The 21,728-nt window shown below is 32.2% G+C and overlaps 1 protein-coding gene across 5 annotated transcripts; it reads left to right on the plus strand.

Moving 5' to 3' along the window:
* The first annotated feature begins 2,661 nt into the window (after positions 1-2,661).
* Positions 2,662-8,082, plus strand: LOC125866619 (uncharacterized). Of its 5 annotated transcripts, none has more exons than XM_049546903.1 (4): positions 2,662-2,764; positions 3,727-4,205; positions 4,955-6,820; positions 7,379-8,082. In XM_049546903.1, exons 2-4 carry the CDS (start codon positions 3,856-3,858, stop codon positions 7,458-7,460), a joined length of 2,298 nt encoding a protein of 765 aa, XP_049402860.1. In that variant the 5' UTR covers positions 2,662-2,764; positions 3,727-3,855; the 3' UTR covers positions 7,461-8,082. The 5 variants fall into 5 exon arrangements, with proteins under 5 accessions (XP_049402860.1, XP_049402861.1, XP_049402863.1 ...); XM_049546904.1 differs by lacking the exon at positions 2,662-2,764 and adding an exon at positions 2,775-2,886; XM_049546902.1 differs by lacking the exon at positions 2,662-2,764 and having other exon boundaries at positions 3,437-4,205.
* Positions 8,083-21,728: the final 13,646 nt, after the last annotated feature.

Here is a 21,728-nt window from a genome sequence, read left to right on the forward strand (position 1 = left end):
ACTTAATAATTACACTATATACCCCCCCCCCCCCCACCCCCCAACTAATTTCGCTTAACTAATATTAAATCAGTATCATATACTGTATTGGTATCATTAAGGCTGATAATTTCGCTTAATTGATACTAAATCAGTATATATACACTCTTATAATATCATTGACTAATGAGTAATTTCTGAACAAGAAACCTTAGTGATACCAATACAATATATATAAATATACTGATTTAGTATCATTGATTAATAAGTAATTTCTGAACATGAAACATTAATGATACCACAACAATATACAAATACTCTTATAGTATCATTGACTAATGAATAATTTTTTAACAAGAAACCTTAATGATACCACAACAATGTGTGTGTATATATATATTGAGTTAGGATCAGTTAAACGAAATTATCAACCTTAATAATACCAATACAGTATCGGATACTAATTTAGTATCAGTTAAGAGAAAATTATTAGTCTTAATGAATGGGGGTATGAGCTTTAATTTTTTTTAGAGAATGGGTATTTCTTGAATTACTTTGCATTAGGGTATGAACATGTAATTATTTGAGTTTTATGGCCTATTTATGTAGTTTTTACTTGAATTTAACAAATAGATAGTTTTTTTATTTTATTTTATAAGATGACTATAAAGTGTTTATTTGATCTTAAGAGTAAGTTGATTTTAACACGAATTCGAATTTAATCGGACTATAATATGGAGATCCGATATCGAGTGACAAATTTAAAAAAATAAATAAAAAATGAATATGATGATGACATAGTTTGTCGAAGTAAATGAGATTTGACTTGAAGTAGCTAGCGCGTCAAATTAAATGAAATTTGCCTTCATCTATGACGTGTTCAGTTAGCGACGAATTTACAGCACATCAAATGAAAGTTTATTAACTTTTGCAATGAACTAAGAAATCAATTATTTTTTCCGTTTTATTTTATGTGGCATCAAATTGATGAAGAAACTTATCAATTTTAAATTCTAGATTGATCTTTGTATTGACTATGATGGTATACAGTATCACATTAGTGAAGTAATTTTGTTCTCCACACAACTTAAGAGTTATGTTGTAAATTGCCTTGGTGTTACCAACTGAATTGAAAATGGTTACTCTATGCGCATCTGATAAAAGTGGAACGATATAGAAAAAATCGATTATTGTCTAAAGAGAAATAATAAATTTCTTCCATAATTGTAAGTTTTCTTCATATTAGTTTCAATGTTATGTGCTTGATTAGATGTTTTTCCCCTTCTTGATAGCTCTGCGATTGCCTTTTTTTTTTATTGTACCCAATTTTTTCTCAAATTCTCGGAAAGTGTTGTTGTGTTTGAGTCGGATAACCTCCCTTATAAGTTTGTGGCGTGGTAATCAACGAGTGAGTTGAGAATCATCTCTTTAAGCTTTGATGGACAAAGTTATCCGATATTTGTGTCTGTAGGAAGTAATAGGTACACATAGAATTAGTTGAGCATAGTCTACTTGAACACCACAGTTATTTATGATTTTCTTTTTCTTTTTTACCTAATTAATGTATTGAATAATCCAACTATGTATTACTTTGAAGGACCCGATAGATACATTAGGTATAGATAATTTATATAGAGAAAGACAATTTTGAACCTCGTGAACATAATATTAGAAGTTAATTTAGTGTCTAGAGTATAAAATTTTGGTTACTTATTTGCACATAATAACATTGAAGATGAATGATTTTAAACTTCACGGAGAATAATTTAAGTTTAACAAATGCCTTTTTCTTTTAAAGGCGTTAAAGGTTTTAATGTTATTCATTTTTAAAGATTATCAAGTACAAACTTTTTATATTCACATAGTAATTAAAAGACAATCATCTTTTAATTTTTTTCATACATAACTAGTTAAGAAGTTTCAATATTTAAATCACCATGATTGCAAATTTTAACTAATAGATAGCTTTTTATAAAAAAAGATTATAAAGTCTGAGATAATTCAATTTTCCCCTCATCTTTAAGGATGACGTTAATTTTAAGAGTAAGTTAAAAATGTAGCGTATCAAAATAAATGAAATTTGACTTGACGTGACGTAACGTAACATATTAAAGTACATGAGATTTGAATTGATTTATGGCGTATTCAACTAGTGACAAATTTAGAGCAAACTCAACCGAAGTTCAGTTACTTTTGCAATACATTAAGAAATCAATATTTTTTTCTGTTTTATTTTATGTGACTTCGAATTAATAAAAAAAATCATAAATTTTAAATTTTAAATTCTAGATTCATCTTTATATTAATCATAATGATATGTTGTGTCAGACTAATGAAGTGTTTTTGTTCTCCACACAACTTAGGAGCTATATTGCAAATTACCTTGGTGTTATCAATCTATAGAATATGGTTGCTCTACGGTCTACACATACCTGATAAAATTGAAATAACACGAAAACAATAAACTCTAGAGTTATGTTGTAAATTGCCTTGGTGTTACCAATCTATAGAAAATAATTTCTCTCTACACACATATAATAAAATTGAAACGACACAAAGACGGTCAACTCTAAAGAATAAGGGGATGAAAGTTGTATATCTCAAACTATTGAGAGAAGAATGATATTTATTCAAAGGTAAATTGACATTTTTGTAAAGTTTTAGGTCATAAAATGAAATAGCTTAAATTGTAAACTATTCCTCTCTATATTTCTCTCTATTGCCATGAAAATTGAAAAGATAAATCAACAAAGCAGAAATTATGAGACTACCCCATCTTTAACAGGTAATTTCATTTTTTCCCCCAATTTTAAGGAAATCTAGAAACCCAATTTTGCATTTGTTCCCATAAATTTTCCCTAATTCTATTTCTTGTCTAAACTGAAATGATAAATTCCTTCCAAAATTGTAAGTTTTTCTTCATATTAATTTCAATTCTATGTGCTTGATTAGGTGTTTTATCCCCCTTCTTGCTAGCTTTTGCATTGCCTGTTTTTCTTTAATTGTACCCAAATTTTGCTCGTACTCTTCGAAAATGTTGGTGCTCTTGTGTTGGATACTCCAATAAAAAGCACTTACTTTAATGAACATAGTTACTCTATACTTGTACCCGCTGAAAAGTAGCAAGTATTCATACAATCAGTAGAGGGCTTAGTCACCATGGTTATAAAAAAAAATTATTCTTTCGTTTGGTTCAGAATAAGTTATCACGGAATAAATTATTCTGCGATAAGTTATTCCACCATGTAGAGGAAATAACTTATCCATCACTGAGATATAAATGATGGAATAAATAATCTACCTACCAAACGCATGATAAAATAGCCCCGCATTCTATGCTGAGATTACTATACTTTATACCTTACACCAAACTACAAGTGAATTGATTAGTTTCAAAGTTGTTGCACACATACCAAGTACGCCAAAAATGTATTTCTTTGGAGGATCCGACACACACATGTAACATTTTCAGAAAATCCGAGCAACATAGCCTAGCATTATGATTCCTTTTCCCCATGAAATCTTATCATTTAAGCTTTAGTGATTGAGTTACTTGATACATGTGTTGGTGGAAGGTAACTAGTATCTGTAGAATTAGTCGAGGTGCAATGTGGCCTGGGATTGAAGCTTAGTTTCAAAGTTGTTACTCCAACTGTTAAGACTGTTATGTTGTTCCCCTTGGGTATAACTTGTTAGTACTTAATATGCTAAAAGGTTTCAACTTTCAACTATTTATCTTTTGCATAGGTTGCTATTTTTGTTATGCAAATAGTTCTTAGCTATAGTATTGCTGCAACATCAGGAGCCGGTGTCAAATTGTTCGTCCAACGTTGGTTTAGCAATATTTGTTAGACATTATATGCTGCCTTCGTCGTGATGGCTGCAAAAAAAATAATTGCAATGTGTCAATCTGGTGGAGAATTTGTGACCAATAATGAAGGCGGTTCTTTGAGTTACACGGGAGGGAATGCACATGCTGTAGACATCGATGAGAATACGAATGTGGATGCCTTTAAGCAAGAACTAACAGACACATTTAAGTTTAACGTTGATGGAATGGCTATCAAGTATTTTCTTCCGGGGAATAAAAAGACACTCATCACGGTATCCAAAGATAAGGACCTACAACGCATGGTTAACTTCTTCAAGGATTCTGAGCAAGTAGAAGTCTTTGTAGTTGCAGAAGGAGTTGGTGCACCCAATGTTTCCAATATGCCTGCTAGCAGGTATTATTTCTTCTTCTTATGGTCGAGTTCAGTTTTTTTTTTTTGTTTTCTTATTTGTATTGCTACAGATATAAATAAATAGAAGTGTTCTCTCTCTAACCGTTTAAGATTTTAAAGTTAGTGGATGAGGTTTCTCAAGCTTAGAAGGGTGCTAAACCAAAGCATAAGCTTTGAATTATAAGGAAACATAAAGGGGTTAATGGCATTAGAGCAGATTGAGATTTTGAGCTTAATTATCACTCTTACCATTAGCAAGAATACTTCCACGAGGAGTTAGTCAATGTGTGTGTAAGCTAGCTCGAACACCATGGTTATTTAAAAGGAAAGAATACTTTCCACGTGCTTGGACCAAGCAAAAGAATCAAACCTAGAGGCATGTTGCAGACATAAATAAATAGAATTGTTCCCTATCTAACAACTTAAGGTTTTAGATGAGATAATACGCCTAACATATTTTCAACACACATATCTTGAATATGATTTTTTCCTTTTCCTTTTTTCTACAAATGGTTAACCTTGAATTCCAAAATTTTTAGTTCAATGTTGGTGTTAGTGGTTTCTTGAACTTAATGAGGGTGTCTGATAGGATGCATTAGAAAAAATAATGCATGGATTAGCTTTGTGTATTACTAATGTCTGCATTACTAATACACCCAATCAAACGACCCCAATATGTGAGAATCAGGATTTCCCTTTACTGCAATGTGATTTCTAATGCATCTATGGCCTGCTGAATTATTCACGTCCAGCAGGACAACTATGTCAGAGACAGCACTTTCTCCTGCTACCCCTGTGGATTTGACAAACCCTGACAGTCAGCTTGTGGTTGATGCACCAGTGGATACAACACCATTAGATATTCTTCCGAGTAGCAATGACGACAAGCACCGTAGGGCAGCTACACAGTGGGAAAACACTATTACTGGTGTGGACCAAAGATTCAGTAGTTTTACTGAACTTCGTGAAGCCTTACATAAGTACTCAATAGCCCATGGATTTACATATAAATATAAGAAGAATGATAGTCACAGAGTAACGGTTAAATGCAAGTCTGAGGGTTGTCCTTGGCGTATATATGCATCAAGGTTGGCTACCACCCAACTGATATGTATTAAGAAAATGAATAGAAACCATACATGTGAAGGAGCTGCTGTGAAAGCCGGATATCGAGCAACAAGGGGATGGGTGGGAAATATAATTAAGGAGAAGTTGAAATTTTCTCCCAATTACAAGCCAAAGGATATCGCCACTGACATTAAACGTGAATATGGCATTCATTTGAACTATTCTCAGGCATGGCGTGCAAAAGAGATTGCAAGAGAGCAACTTCAGGGTTCTTATAAAGAAGCATACAGTCAGTTACCGTCATTCTGTGAGAAAATCATGGAAACTAATCCTGGTAGTCTTGCTACATTTGCCACAAAGGAGGACTCGAGTTTTCACCGGCTATTTGTCTCCTTTCATGCTTCAATAAATGGCTTTCAACAGGGCTGCCGCCCTCTTCTTTTCCTTGATAGCACTGTTCTCTATGCAAAATATCAAGGAACCCTGTTGGCTGCCGTGGGTGTTGATGGGAATGATGGTGTCTTTCCAGTAGCTTTTGCAGTTGTAGATGAAGAGACAGATGACAATTGGCATTGGTTTCTTTCTGAACTTAAATCTGCTGTCTCAACCTCTCGACCAATAACATTTGTTTCTGCTTTCCAGAATGGTATAAATGAGTCATTGTCTGATATATTCAGCAAAGATTGCTATCATGGTTATTGTCTTCGGTACCTTGGTGAGAAATTATATAAGGATCTGCATGGGAGGTTTTCACATGAAGCAAGGCGTCTTTTGATCCAAGATTTATATGCTGCTGCTTATGCTCCAAAAGTGGAGGATTTTGAGCGCTGTGTTGAGAACATAAAGGCCATCTCACCTGATGCTTACAGTTGGGTCGTACAAAGTGATCCTGAACATTGGGCAAATGCCCTTTTTGGTGGGGCAAGGTATGACCACATGACTACTAACTTTGGACAACTTTTTCGTGATTGGGTATCCGATGTGAGTGAGTTTCCAATTACTCAGATGGTTGATGCCTTGCGAGGGAGGATGATGGAACTGAATTATACAAGGCGTGTTGATTCTAGTCATTGGCTTACAGGACTGACACCTTCTATGGAAGAAAAGCTTCAAGATGAGACGTCAAAGGCAATATCACTTCAGGTATTACACTCACATGGGAGCACATTTGAGGTCCGTGGTGAAGCCGTTGATATAGTTGATATTGATAATTGGAACTGCACCTGCAAAGCATGGCAGCTTAATGGGTTGCCTTGCTGCCATGCTATTGCTGTTCTCGAACGTCTAGGAAGGAGCCCATATGAATATTGCTCCAGATACTTCACAACTGAGAGCTATCATTTGACATACTCAGAATCAATCAACCCAATACCCCTTCTGGAAAAACCCGTGATAGCTGAAGTAGACATGGAAATCTTGGTCAGCCCTCCTCCAACCAAACGTCCACCTGGCCGACCAAAGATGAAACAACCGGATACAGTTGATATACTTAAACGTCAACTTCAGTGTAGCAAGTGCAAGGGCCTGGGCCACAATAAGAAGACGTGCGAGTAGGTGCTTTTGACACACTAGCTTGCAAAATTTTTATCTATGTTTCCTCTAGACTAGCTTAGTTATATTTCTTCTGTTTCGCCTTCCAATTCTTCCCCATAAGTTCATGGTATTCAAATTGTTTTCTACATTAGAAAAGGTAAAATCATGCATATGTCATTTACTTCTGCACTTACCGCCTATTTGTTTTGGATGTTACTTGTTTCACATGATTTTACCGTCTTTTTAGATTAAATAAAGTTATAAATTATCTCCGTGTTGAAGTGATTATGGTGTTTTTCTCCTAGGAATACTATAGTGTTAGATCATATCTCCGTGTTGTGATCTTACCTCCCTTTTCTGATTGGTTGGCTCTACTTGTTATGTTTGGACAAACAATAGTCAGCCTTAGTTTATAAGTTTTCAAGTGAGATGATTTCAACGTCGTTTGTAAGTATATGCTAATATATATTTGTTTAGCTTTGGTTGTATATTAACCTGCTACCATGATAAATATCTTTTATCGTTTATGCATATAGCGGTCTATGACCCAATGTCATTATTTCTTTTGGGAGCAGGAAGGTAAATAAAATTGATGGATCTGATCCGCTACTTCTTACTGGACCGGTGGTAGCTGAAGAACCTGAAGTCACTGCATGATATTTGGTATCTTCTCCTCCTATGTATATAAGAAAGTCTTTCGTCAAGTTTAGATACTAGTCTTTGATGCCTTTTGGGAGAGAAGTGGATGGGGTATATCTTTTAGGTAGACTTTTGTATACTAAATGGAATAGAGTGAAATGGGCAGTTTCAATTCGTATAGCCAACCGTGACTTGCTTGAGATGAAGGCGTAGTAGTTGTTGTTGTTTGTAATTCAGACTATGCAACTAGAATGATGGTGGTAGTTATAAGAGCAGGATCAAAGGATATTTTCAAGTGTCCGACCATAGCTTTCTCGAGTATCTGTCTTGCAGGATAGACAACAGATTGCCATAAACAAATCGAAAGTGTTTGTTTGGATGGGCATAATATGATGCTCTAAGGGCATTGTGATATTGAAAAGTGATTGAATGATTCAAAGAGTTTGCTCCCATTCTATCAGCAGTAGAAATATACTTCAAAAATGTATAGGGATTCAAGTATCTCTGCATATTTTCATGTGTTAGTACCTTGCTTTGAATGTTGTCAATGTTATTATTGTGAGATTATTATAATATGATAGGTAGAATAGAAACAGGGATAATGTATTTCTGGCTAAGCCTATTTGCTTCAAAATTAATGGAATTGTACCTTCTAATTTTGTGCTTTTGGTCTTGGGTTACTAGTTTATCAATATGGCTGAAGTATACTTTTCGGTTGTATATGTTGTGTATAAGAATAGTGTGTGTATATTATATAGTAGTATATATTTAGTATATAAAGTATATGCATAATACATAAGCGTACCCTTTAATCTGTCTCAACTGGTATTTATGCTCTCCAACTTTGGGTGTGCACAAGTAGACACTATATAGTTGAATAAGTAAACACATGTGTCTTATGTGCAAAATATAAATCGGTTTGATTGTATTTCACATGAATTGCCACATAGGATATGTGTATCTAGTTATTCAACTTTATACAAGTTCATATGTCTACTTGTGCAAACCAAAAGTTGAAAGACATATATCTCAATTGAGGCTAAGTTAAAGGCATGTTTATGTATTATGCCTGAAGTATACATTATTTATACAAAATGCACATATTTTGTACAAGAAAAACTACATAACTAAACAAACATCTCTCGTTTGCCACTCTCCTCCCTCTCTTTCTAGATCATCATCTTCTTCAATAGTCGTGTTGATTGACGGTGTTACTAATCATGGTCTTACCTAGCTCTGCCCCTAGTACAACTACATAGCTTCGCCCCTGATAATATAACATCTATTTGATATAAGTAGTTGTTTATCAAACTAATCCATTATTTCAACTTAAAATATAAAATTTTTAAAATATGTTGGAGCAGTTTCTAAAGGCTCATTATGTTTTCACTCACAACATTTCAATTGTATATTCACATTCACTTAATTTCAAATGTTATCTTTTTATAAACCATTTAATTTCCTACATGAATTGTAGAAAAAAATAAAAATGTCTCTTCCAATTATTGGACATTTGACCAATTGATAAACGCGGTATGAAAAAAAGACATTTTTTCCACCTCCACTTTTAATATTGAAAAACATTTTCAATGTGTACTAAATAATGATTAATCATTTAACTATCATTTCTAAAATGTGTGATTAAAAAGTAGAAAATATGAAAGGAATTTTGATGAAAGTAAAACCCCACACAAAAGTAGACATAGTAGTTAGTTTGCTAATCCATTTTGGTGGGCTTTTTGACTTTGGCTTTGATTTACTTTTTGAAAAGGTGACATAAAATAATTATGACAAAGAAATAATTGTTTTTCGAAAAAAAACAATTAAGTGATTTTGTCTAAAGATTTTGAGCCTAAAGCGGTTCAATTTATTATGTCCGAGTCTTTTTTTCATTTTCACCGTTGATGCAATAGAGGCTCCAAATGCAATATATGGGTGCTTCAGTTTTCGAAAAGAAAAATAAATCGATAGGCTTATTGTAAATCTTATATAAATAGACTAAGGATATATTTATTTTGTTTTCGTAGTTTTGTTGTTTAAATATAACTTTTAGTAATTAAATTTGATTTAACAAATTAAATAGTGTTAATACTCAAAAAATCAATAAATTATGTAATAACTAAATGCCACCAAGATAGATAGAACAACAAGAAATTTTAGATAAGAAATTTTATGTTTTAGAATATAAATTGACTTGAGCATATATGGGAGTTGTAATTGGACTTAATTATTGTTCTTATTGCTACATCATTTGATAAGCATAATCTTATTATATATGTCACAGACTCACAACCCAAGTACATAACATGTATTATGTATTGTTCATTTTGATTCAATAACTATTACGAACTTATCTTTCACTACATCATTATCGAGCTAAAATGGTGTGCATCGTATCTTACAAAGCTATTCACTTTCTTCTTCTCTTTCAATATAAAATTTGCTTGTTATATGCCTTCGATTTTCAAGAAAATTGCCAGTATATATATTTGTTAGTTCTTCTTTTTGATCTGTCTTGACCGTCGATAATAATGTATGACAATCATGAAATGGCCATATAATAATAATAATTATTATTAATAATAATAATAATAATAATTGTTGGTTCCCCCACACGAAAGATTAGAGCCACATGAATTGCCGTGGTTGATAATTAAATGTTGAAAAATAAGAAACAACACACATGCATTGGGTGGAAAATGAAATTGACAATTGTTTCACTTTATTTATTTATTTTATCTTTATTTTACTTCAATCATTTGTATAAATAATTCGTAAACCACATAAAAGATGTAAATAATATTAGGTAAATTTAATGCAACGTGTGCAATTGGAATGACAATGACAAGGGAAATTAATTACTGACCTATCTTATGGGATACCAACTGCTACACCAATTCAGTAACTCATAAGAGTATAAATTATAGGTTAATATTATATATTGTTGGGTAAACTTAAAAAAAAAAAAGTATTTTAAGAACTTATATTTAAGTTAAAATAATAAAAATAAATCAAAAATCATAAGCTATATATCCATTCAAACAAAGCCCAAAGCCCTCTTTTGATGCAATTATATATTTGGATTTTTTCAAGTGACATTCGTTTCTTTATATAGTCAATATAAAAATGAATGACATCTTTTTATTTTTAGTATTTAAATTTTTTATTTTTCATCTATAGTCACATAAATATCTATAGTTCATTTGACCACAAATTTTAAAATAAAAAAAATTATTTTTAAACTTTGTATTCAATTAATACTTTTACATAAATTAAGACGGATAAAATATACTTTTATAAAAATTATTTGTTCTCGCATTTACATATGAACACACACAAAGTATTAATTGAATACAAAGTTTAAAAATAAATTCTAAGTCAATTTGTGTCTTCATATTTTATTTATTTGAAGAATGATTTGCGTGGACGTTTTATTTTCCTACATGCGAATTCTTGTGAAGAAAAAAAGGTTTTTGGAAATATTTGTTGATTATGACATATATGATTATCTATATTACATTTTACTTTTCAGAAGAAAAAAAAACATCGCAAGAAATATTTTATTTCTATAGGAATATTCTTTTAGTATCTTCTGTAATCTTCAATATAGTAATCTTCCTAAATTTTAAAATAATTTCGCATAAATAGCTTTAAGGATATTTCAGTAATTTTAATATATAAAAGAATACTTCATTCGATCGTTTTAATTTGTTTTGTCTTTATTTTCTTAAATGTTGTTTCAAGCCATAAATTCAAATAATTTTGGAGCGTCGCCCTGAAAATAGCTTCTCAATTCATATAATTAGAGTTGTCAAAAAGGGCTGGCCCAGCCCCACCCGGCCCAAGCATCGCGCCAAGAAATTTGATGGGCTAGGGTGGGGCGGCCCTTCATTTGGAAGGGCCTGAAAATTCTCAACCCAATCGAACCCTAGAAGGGTCGAGGGTTGGGGCGGGATAACCCTTCTTTTTTTATTTTTTCATATTTTTTCTTTTCAAACTTAAAATTCTATAACATCAAGAAATGAGAAGATTTTCAAATCAAATATGACAAACAATGGTATTGTTTCAATAACACTAGCAAAAAATTTAGTGTGATTAGCATGTATTTAAGATACTAGATATGCGATATACATGTATCTGGTGTATGATGTATCCCAGATACACGAGAGAGATAAGAGAGTGATGAGTCAGATGGCAGGAAGGCGAGGGCACGGAATTTGTTCATGTATTCTAGATACATGCTAATCTACTTGGATAGAGTGTATCTAAAACAAATTAACCTAATTTTGAGTTTATGTATCCTGAGATACATGTATCTGGATGTACCAAAATCTAATAATTTTTGTAATATTACAACATAACTGTCACACCCCAAATCCAGATGTGATGGCACGTGTCCATTTCCCACCGGACACGCCAGCCTAACCCAACCACAACGATAGAGAAGTAGAAATACGAGAATAAAAGATAATAAATAAGCGGAAGACTTTAATTAAGACTCAACACTACCCAGAATTTGGTTGTCACATGTACAAACCTCTAAATACAGAATTCGAATAAAAATAAATAAGTCTCAGAGTATAGTTCTCGAATAGAACAAAACTGAAAGTAAAGATAACTCAAGGGCACGTCTGGAATGAACCGCTACCTCTCGAGTATGTCCCGAAGCTCAATCTGCTAAAGAAACTACTAAGCCGAATATGAGAGAGTGCTGTCAACCTACACAATTGTGTAGAAGCAAGGGTGAGTACCGAAAACCACAAGTACTTGCAAGTAACTCTAAATTAAGCAAAATTAGCAACTACAAACAACTCCTTTCAATCCCAGCCGAACCACCGAAACTTCAATCTAGCAGCAAACCAACCAACCTATACTAAACAGATCATATTCAACAGCCAAAACCAACAGTATATCCTCATCAACCTCAGATCAACAAATAAGAGCAAGTAGATCAAATTCCACATAAGAAGGGTAAACAGATACAATCCACACATCACAGACAAAGATAAGGCAAATGCGATGCAAAATGCAATAATGATGTCATGTAGTCGTGATGCATGTCTGTCCTACGATACACATCTGTTGACGTAATCAGTCCGCGCTGAATACTCAAATCAGAACCCATGGGGGCCACACATGGACCATGTATCACCGCCGGAACCAGATCCCATCGGCATCCAAATCGCTAGCCGGAGCTAGTCCATCTCATATATCTCTAGCCGGAGCTAGTCTCAACTGTGTCTCATATCCATCCATCCTCATATCAGTGTCTCAGAACTCATGCAACAGATAGTTCACACATGGGATGAATAATGAATATGCACATGTCATCAATCACAATCATATCACGATCACATCATAGTATTACACATCATCTGTCTCAATCACAACCATATCACGACCACATCATAGTATTACACATCATCTGTCTCAATCACAACCATATCACGACCACATCATAGTATTACACATCATCTGTCTCAATCACAACCATATCACGACCACATCATAGTATTACACATCATCTGTCTCAATCACAACCATATCACGACCACATCATAGTATTACACATCATCTGTCTCAATCACAACCATATCACGACCACATCATAGTATTACACATCATCTGTCTCAATCACAACCATATCACGACCACATCATAGTATTACACATCATCTGTCTCAATCACAACCATATCACGACCACATCATAGTATTACACATCATCTGTCTCAATCACAACCATATCACGACCACATCATAGTATTACACATCATCTGTCTCAATCACAACCATATCACGACCACATCATAGTATTACACATCATCTGTCTCAATCACAACCATATCACGACCACATCATAGTATTACACATCATCTGTCTCAATCACAACCATATCACGACCACATCATAGTATTACACATCATCTGTCTCAATCACAACCATATCACGACCACATCATAGTATTACACATCATCTGTCTCAATCACAACCATATCACGACCACATCATAGTATTACACATCATCTGTCTCAATCACAACCATATCACGACCACATCATAGTATTACACATCATCTGTCTCAATCACAACCATATCACGACCACATCATAGTATTACACATCATCTGTCTCAATCACAACCATATCACGACCACATCATAGTATTACACATCATCTGTCTCAATCACAACCATATCACGACCACATCATAGTATTACACATCATCTGTCTCAATCACAACCATATCACGACCACATCATAGTATTACACATCACCTGTCTCAATCACAACCATATCACGACCACATCATAGTATTACACATCACCTGTCTCAATCACAACCATATCACGACCACATCATAGTATTACACATCACCTGTCTCAATCACAACCATATCACGACCACATCATAGTATTACACATCATCTGTCTCAACATCAATGTCTGTATCAATCATAGCCTACTCATGCTCTTCTATCCCCTCAATATCAGTTATCACATGACTTATTCAACAAATTCAAGTCACATATAACACATTTAGCTCGTTTTATTCCCCATCTTTCATTTACAACAATTTCAATCAACAAATAAAACCCATCCTCAATCCCCATTACTCCCCAACACAATTAGGAAAGTAGTCATGCGTAGTCTAAGAGTTTTACAAAGTTTGGAAGCCACTTGCCTTAAAACGAACTCCAAAAGTTACTTGACTTGAGCCTTTCCTTTCCGAGTATAATCCGGATCACGATAATCTATTCAAACAATTATTCACAATCACAATTCGAGTCCAATGACACCAAAATCAAGAAATTTAGGGAAAAAGGGCAAAACGGTCCAAAAGTCTCATACCGGAAAACGATACCCAAATCTGGAAATTTTTTATGTAAAATGATCCTTAAAGTATTTGGAAGCTAATGGTGAAAACCAATTTGAAAACGGAGTTGAAATCAATTCACAAACTCAATTTGAAGGAAAATCCACGTTCTTGAAGAAGCCTAAAATATTCGGATCCGAAACCCCGACTCGAAAATGAAATATCTCTTGAAAAACATCTTACCCATGCTTAGATAAGTTCAAATATGAAATTTCATCAAAAACGGAGTTAAGATCGACCTTGAAATTCTCAATTTATCAAACTTTAACTTTACCGGGAAAGTCCAAATTGTACGCGGTTAATATGATGAAAATAATCGATGAATCAATAATTTTATGTTAAAATCAGTTTACCCATAACATAAGGATCGTAAATATACCTTTTTCATCAAAAAGGGAGTCCAAATCGATAAAACCCCAATTTTTCCCAAGAGATTTACGGATAGGAAAAAAAACCAGATAAAGAAATTATGAGAAAATGTCGAATTGAAGATTGAATACTAACCCTCATATTAATTCAAGAAGAAACCCGTAAGAATCACTCCATTCCGATCTCTAGAACTCCCGATATGCTCAAAATACCAAATGAACACAGTCTGAGATTTTTATAACAGTACATGACTGTTATGCACCAGAAAAACAGCAGTTAATCTTTCACTAAAAAGGCCGTAATTTCCTCATACGATAGTGAAATGACCCGATTCTTTTTTGTAAATGTCTTAAATAATGATACGGACCTGCTCGTTCAATCGGAGCTCAATTTCATGCTCGTTTGCCCAGTCAAATATCATTTCTACTCGGTAAACAATTATTTCTTATTTGCGATAAAAGTCCAATCTCGGGTTAGCGAAAATGCACCAAAATTTGCAGATAAGTCCTATAATTCATGCTCAAAATTTCAGAACCTTCGGAATAATTTTTCGACCTTTAAAACTAATAATGAACCCTTTAGTTGCCACAATTTGCTGAAATAGTGTCAAAGCATCCAAGAAGCTTAAAAGCTCACCCAAAACTCATTTGGCACTTCCCGAACACAAACCAAATATGCTACTAGCTTGAAAATGACATTTCGGACTCAATGAAATCGTCGGAATTTGAATTCGAGGTCTCCTTGACCCGGTATCCGATAAGGCGTCAAGAAACTAACTTTAGGCTCAAAAACTCGAAACGCACTCGGGGCCTCTAAAAATTCAACCAAGACTCATTCTAGACTTAGAATCACCCCCTGAATCCAACGGTGCCCTCGGAATTCCATTTCGAGCACCGGAACCTCGTTTGTTGACCAAAGTCAACTCTTGATCAAAATTTCACAATTTTTGCAACTTAGGACCTCAAATCTTCGTTTTAACTCCAAATTCGACTCCGTAAATTCTCATAGACCCGTTTTGACATTCTAAAACTGCTGGAATCGATGGAAATCCGATTCGAGTCTCGAAACTCCAAATGACTCGAAATAGCACTTTAACCAAACTTTAACTCTTAAAAACTCAACTTTCCAAAAACTCAACTTTTCATAAATTTTCCTCCAAACCAACTTCAAAAATACAACAATTAGGACTCAGGGCAACTATCAGGAGGGGTAAAACGGTCATTTTATGAAAATTTCCAAAAATGACCTTTAGGGTCATTACAATAACATGCATAAGTAAGAGTAAATTTTACGTTTAGCAAACATAAAAATCATATTTGTATGCTATAACTATAGTTTGTATAATTGCGCTCCAAAGCAAACTTTATGTTTGTTATAACTATTAATATGTATATTTCGGTATACATATACAAAAGAATCAATTGTATAATATGTGTTTGTATAAAGAGAGAAAGACAAAAAAACTGGGCAGGGGAAAATCTGTATTTGTATAATTATAAGTGTATAAGATGAAAATATATGTAGTTGTATATACAACTTTCTCTCACTTTATACAAACACAAATGCAATTTATACATTTGTGTTTGTATAAAAGTGAGAAAGGCGAGAGAGAGACTGCCATCGAGAAAAGGAGAGCGGCGAGCGAGAATTTCAGGGAGAGAGGCGAATAACAACAGTTTGCTACGGGTTACAATTAAATCAAACTGTGGTTATATCATTTAATTTGAATTAATAGTTTGCTATTTTATGGAACTTTCCCTTTAAGTAATTAGCTTATATAATAGTAATCCCCTTTAACGGCTCTACATATAATTAAGTTGATCAATACATATCGAACAAAAGACCGCATCATGCGTCTTGATTACTCACTAAGTTTTAATATAAAGTTTCATATAATAATTTATGTCATTTGTCAAAATGTATTTTTCAAAAAGTATATGTCTTCATGTGTCATTATTCCCCTCCTATATCTTGGGATTTTGTTTTTATTTGGACTAGGGGTGTGCATTCGGTTTTTTGGTTTGGTTTTACACTATTCGGTTTGGATTTTCGGTTTTTGGTTTTGTAAAAGTGTAACCCAATCCGATCCAAAATAAATTTGGTTTGGTTTGGTTTTTCTCTATTTGGTTTGGCTTTTTTCAGTTTGGTTATTCGGTTATGTCAATAATTAATAACATATATAACCAAAGTAATAATATTTAATCCCTTAAATATACTTTCTAATATAAATCATAAGTAAATTAAACTTAAAACACAATACTTATAAGTATTCCTATTATAGATATAATTCAAACATAAAAGGGAGATGACACAAGTACCCCCTAGACTATGACCGAAATCCCAGAGACACACTTTAACTAAATTAAGGTCCTATTACCCCTTGAACTCATTTTTTTTGTAATTTTGTACACCTTTTGACTTATGTGGCACACCACGCGACTATATATATATATATATATATAATTCGGTTTTTTTCGGTTTTTCGGTTTTTATCTTTTAAAATCCAAAACCAAACCAAAAAACCAAACAAAGTAATTTATTAATCCAAAACCAATCCGAAAAACCAAAAAACCAATCCAAATAAAATTTCGGTTTGATTTGGTTTGGTTATTCGGTTTAATCCGAATAGTGCACACCCCTAATTTGGACTGCTTAGCTTTTTGTAAAGTCTTCTTTTTTAGCTTATAGAGACGAAATTTTATAAACTGTATTAATTTGTAATATCAAAATCATTAGAAATTATTTTCTTTAATTGGAGAATAATTTGCGTGGACGGTTTATTTTCTGCCTATATATATATATATTTGAATTCTTGCAAGATTATGATATATTTTCTGATATTGACATAATATGATTATCTATATGAGGCATACGTTATGTTATTTGATTGAACGCAAAATTTAAAAGAAAAGCACGAGAAATTTTCTAAAACTTTTATCGGTAATAAGTCTTGGACATTCTTGTGATCTTGACCAAAAATTAAGAACTTTCAAAATTAACTTATTTCTAAATATAAAAATGTGATATTCTTTTTATTATAAACTAAAAAAAGAAATGTGTTGCATGAATTAGGATACAAAGTGTATGAGATAGAAAGTCCGGGGATATAAAGATTTATGTTTTCGATATATATATCAAATCAATAAATAGATACAAAATATGTATTTTTCATACATACGTCAACCACTTAACTATGGTTCAATGACATGTTATCTTAATTTATAAATGCCAAAGTTAGATAGCTCGATTTGATATAATTGTCAAGTGTACTAAGTCAGTATTTTTAACAAGATGTTAATACACAAAAGAAATTTCGACCTTAATAACACGTATCAAAGTTCCATATTGGTTTTAAGTGGGGTCATTGTATATGGTTTTAGATTATTTTGGGTTGAGTTAAGTTGAAGATCCATTTTCTTATTTTAGTTTTAGAATCATCAGACTCATCTCAATTTTTAATATACACGGTGTTGGAGTCCAATATTATATTGTTTACACTTCAGATTTTCAATCCTTCATGTTCATGTTAGAGGGTATCAAAGTCTCACATTGATTGTGAAAGAACAATTGATTGACGTCACATTATATCGTTTTAGGCAATCACACTTCATATATAAACTACCATTTGAAATTGAATTAAACTTAAAGTCTATTTTCTTGTCATAATATTAATTAGGCTCAAACTAATTTTAACTTTTGGTTTTCCATTGTATGACTTTCATAGTATATTACTCACACCCCTAATGTACACTCTTAGGTATGCTGTAGATGAGGTGTTGGAGTCTCAACATTAGTCGATTATTTGATTTCATCATATGATCTTAATAAATTTTTATATCATAAATTATTTTTTACAGATAAAATAATCTGAAGATTCATTTTCTTATCACGATTGAAATGGATCCAATAATTTGAGGAGGGGGGGAGGGGGTATCCATAGAGAAATTTCCTGGAAGATGCATGAGTTTAGGCTCTATCTAGTGCCACTCTCAAATCATTTAAAAGTAACATTCAACTTCCCAATGGTTGTGAGGATTGAAAATTCGTTCTCATGATTCTTTTTTTTTTTTCACTAAAACGCGGCGTGTTTGAATTTTGATGTCTCATCCTTCCTTCGTGCTAGTTTCTAAATTTGTGTCCTAAATTTTTCTACACAAAAAAACAAATACACACACATCATTAAGAGGTAAAAAAATAATCAAACATACCAACGTTAGGTAGAAAAAAATGAACCACACAATAAAATTTAGACAACTCCTTGTGCATATTCTTTCTTTGTCATAAAAGGCTATATTATAAGAAATAAGACAAATTAAAATGTTTTTTTCAATCTTTGGACAAAATGTTTTTTCTTCTTTAATTATATTTTAGAGACGTATTCATAATTTGAGACAATAGAATAATTTGACAATTTGATTGATCCATTGGATTTATGTTTATTAATTAAATATATTATTATTGTTATCTAATGGAGTATATGAACTATCAAATAAATTCTTCTTAATTTGACAATTTGATTGATCCATTGGATTTATGTTTATAGCTCACCAGAAGACATCTGCCACTTGTCAACCTAACAAAATAAGAGAATTTACCTTCATACCATTTGATTGAAAATAGAGAAAACCTTTAGAAATTGCTCCACGTGTTTATTAATATTGTTCCTATATATTAGTTTCACTAATTTTTGGCAGATTGAGCAGCAGCAGCAACAACAGAATGTAATTTAATAAATAGGATCTGAGAAGGATGATACGTACACATATTTATTTCTATCTTTATGAAAATAGATAGACTATTTTCAAGAGATTCTCGACTTAAGTATCAAAAAATAAGTAAGCAAAGCAAATACAATAGATAAGAGAAGTCATGTTGAAAATAATTAAGAAAAAAATGTGACAATACAAATAATATGATAATTAAGGCACGAAAAATAAGTAATTATATTAAATGAAAAATTAATATAATAGAAAAGTAATAATAGCAAGAACAAATCATAAAATCGTAAATTTTCACTAATTTATCAAAGAATCACATGATTAATTTGTCTCTGTTGTTTCCTTCTATTAATAAAAAAATCGTAATTGGTCAAAAAGGTGGAAGTGTATTCTTTTTTTTTTATTTGTTTGTTTCATCAATTCTGTAATAAAATAAAGTTTGAACAAGTCAAGAAAAATCAAGTAACTGTAACGATTTAAAGTTTTTACAATAATAAATACTTACATTTTATATAATGTTAGTATACTTCAATTAATTAATTTGTTGTATGTAGCAAGTAAAATGCCTTATTTTTTAAAGTTACTTTTGGGTGGCATGATAGGTTAATATTATTTTTAAACTCTAATGATTTTAGCACTGATTAAATTCCAACCACTTGCTAAAATAAATCTTTCATAAACCCAAAAGGTCATTAGTTAACCACTAAAAAGTACCTAGTGTCCAACTTTTCTATTGTTGATGTAATTCACTTTTTGTGATTGACTTTGATTAAACATAATTAATTGATATACATTCATGTGTATTATCTCTTTTTTAAAACTAATTAAATTCTTTGAATTTGAATAAAATGAATACCACTAACAATAATTGTTTCAATTGAAGATGCAAAAGAGTTAAATTCTTAGTCAACCAAAGAGTCGTACATTTTAATAATTTGAAGCTACACCACTTGCACTTGCTTGTTGTTAAAAAGTAATTATAATTACGATTACGCTACTAGTAGTCCTCCTCCTTGTTCATCCCCCTTTTTATCATCCTTCAATAGAGGTTTCGAGTTCGAGTCCTCCTGAGTATAGAGTCGCCTTTGTTAGGAAGCTCTTTATCCTTCAATGTAGGATTTTTCAACGCGAATCCAAATTTAATCGATCTCCAATATAAATATCGAACATCGAATGAAAACCCAAAAGAGAATAAAGGGCTTGAGAGAGGATATACCCGATCTTTGAGTCTGGAAGAATAAAATGAAAAATAGATATTAAAACTTTTTTTCTTTTTTTTTTTAGTTTTGAATAAGCGTGTATTTACCGTATTTTAATTTATTTTCTTTACTAGGTAATTAGTGAAGGGGGTAAATTGTGATTTTAAAAAAATAAGTTCAGGAGAATCATAAAACATTCTGTTCAAGTGCGTAGTTAGCAATTTCACTATGGTTTAAATGTGTTTCTATTCTTTATCTCTTACTTTTCTTTTTAATTATCAGTATGAGACTTTGTTCACACGTCAATTAGAGCTTATAACGTATATCCCACACAATTGATTACTATCGATCTTACCAAACATTTACCTACATAAACTTGATCATGAGATAGGAAGAATATGATAAAATACAAAATTTTGATTGTTAATTTTGTTCTATCAGTACAGTTTATCGAGTTCATGTCCATAAATGAAAAGTCTTTTATAAGGAGCTTGAATAGTTCGTTTACTAGTCTTTCTACCATCTTCATGATGTTGATTCCAAGTGGCTGAGATCTAAGGTTGCCACTTGCCCAATAACATCCCAATCATTTCTATAACTAATTATTACATCCTAATTAGTAATTATCAAATAAATTAGGCTTTTTGTTTAAGTCTTTATTAACCGTCTCCACTTGGCTATTGTTTGACATAACAACAACATTAATCAATCAGTATTTGATTATTTACTAGTTTTCTCTTCACTTTTTTAACTTTAATTAGTCATTAACTAATTAGTTTTATATTCATTTTTTAAACTTTAATTAGTCATTAATTAACTAGTTTTCTCTTTCACTTTTTTGAACTTTACTCATATATGGATAAGAAGAATGCGTATGTTTGATGTGAACTTTTCATTTTCTTGTTTCCTCAACTTGTTGTCTTATAAGTGGGGCATGGTAACTAATTAACCTATTAATTGCTAACATACTTATTCTTTTAAATGATAAGTGAGTTCACAGTTGCTATCCTTCGGGGGGACACATGATAAATCTCGCTTTAATGTAATAGCCCATCAACGAACATGAAAGGTATAAATCGTTCACTAGACAATTAAGCCCCGTATGATAAGCTCAATCAAAAAAACAT

The sequence above is a fragment of the Solanum stenotomum genome, chromosome 6, assembly GCF_019186545.1.
Source record: "Solanum stenotomum isolate F172 chromosome 6, ASM1918654v1, whole genome shotgun sequence".
Lineage (NCBI taxonomy): Eukaryota > Viridiplantae > Streptophyta > Magnoliopsida > Solanales > Solanaceae > Solanum > Solanum stenotomum.

What these genes read in the sequence shown, in the direction of transcription:
- LOC125866619 (XM_049546903.1), top strand. Translation starts at nt 3,856, where the DNA reads ATGGCTGCAAAAAAAATAATTGCAATGTGTCAATCTGGTGGAGAATTT. An exon ending in TCCAATATGCCTGCTAGCAG is followed by an intron (nt 4,206 to 4,954) that starts GTATTATTTCTT and finishes ATTCACGTCCAG; the next exon opens with CAGGACAACTATGTCAGAGA. An exon ending in CACAATAAGAAGACGTGCGA is followed by an intron (nt 6,821 to 7,378) that starts GTAGGTGCTTTT and finishes TTTTGGGAGCAG; the next exon opens with GAAGGTAAATAAAATTGATG.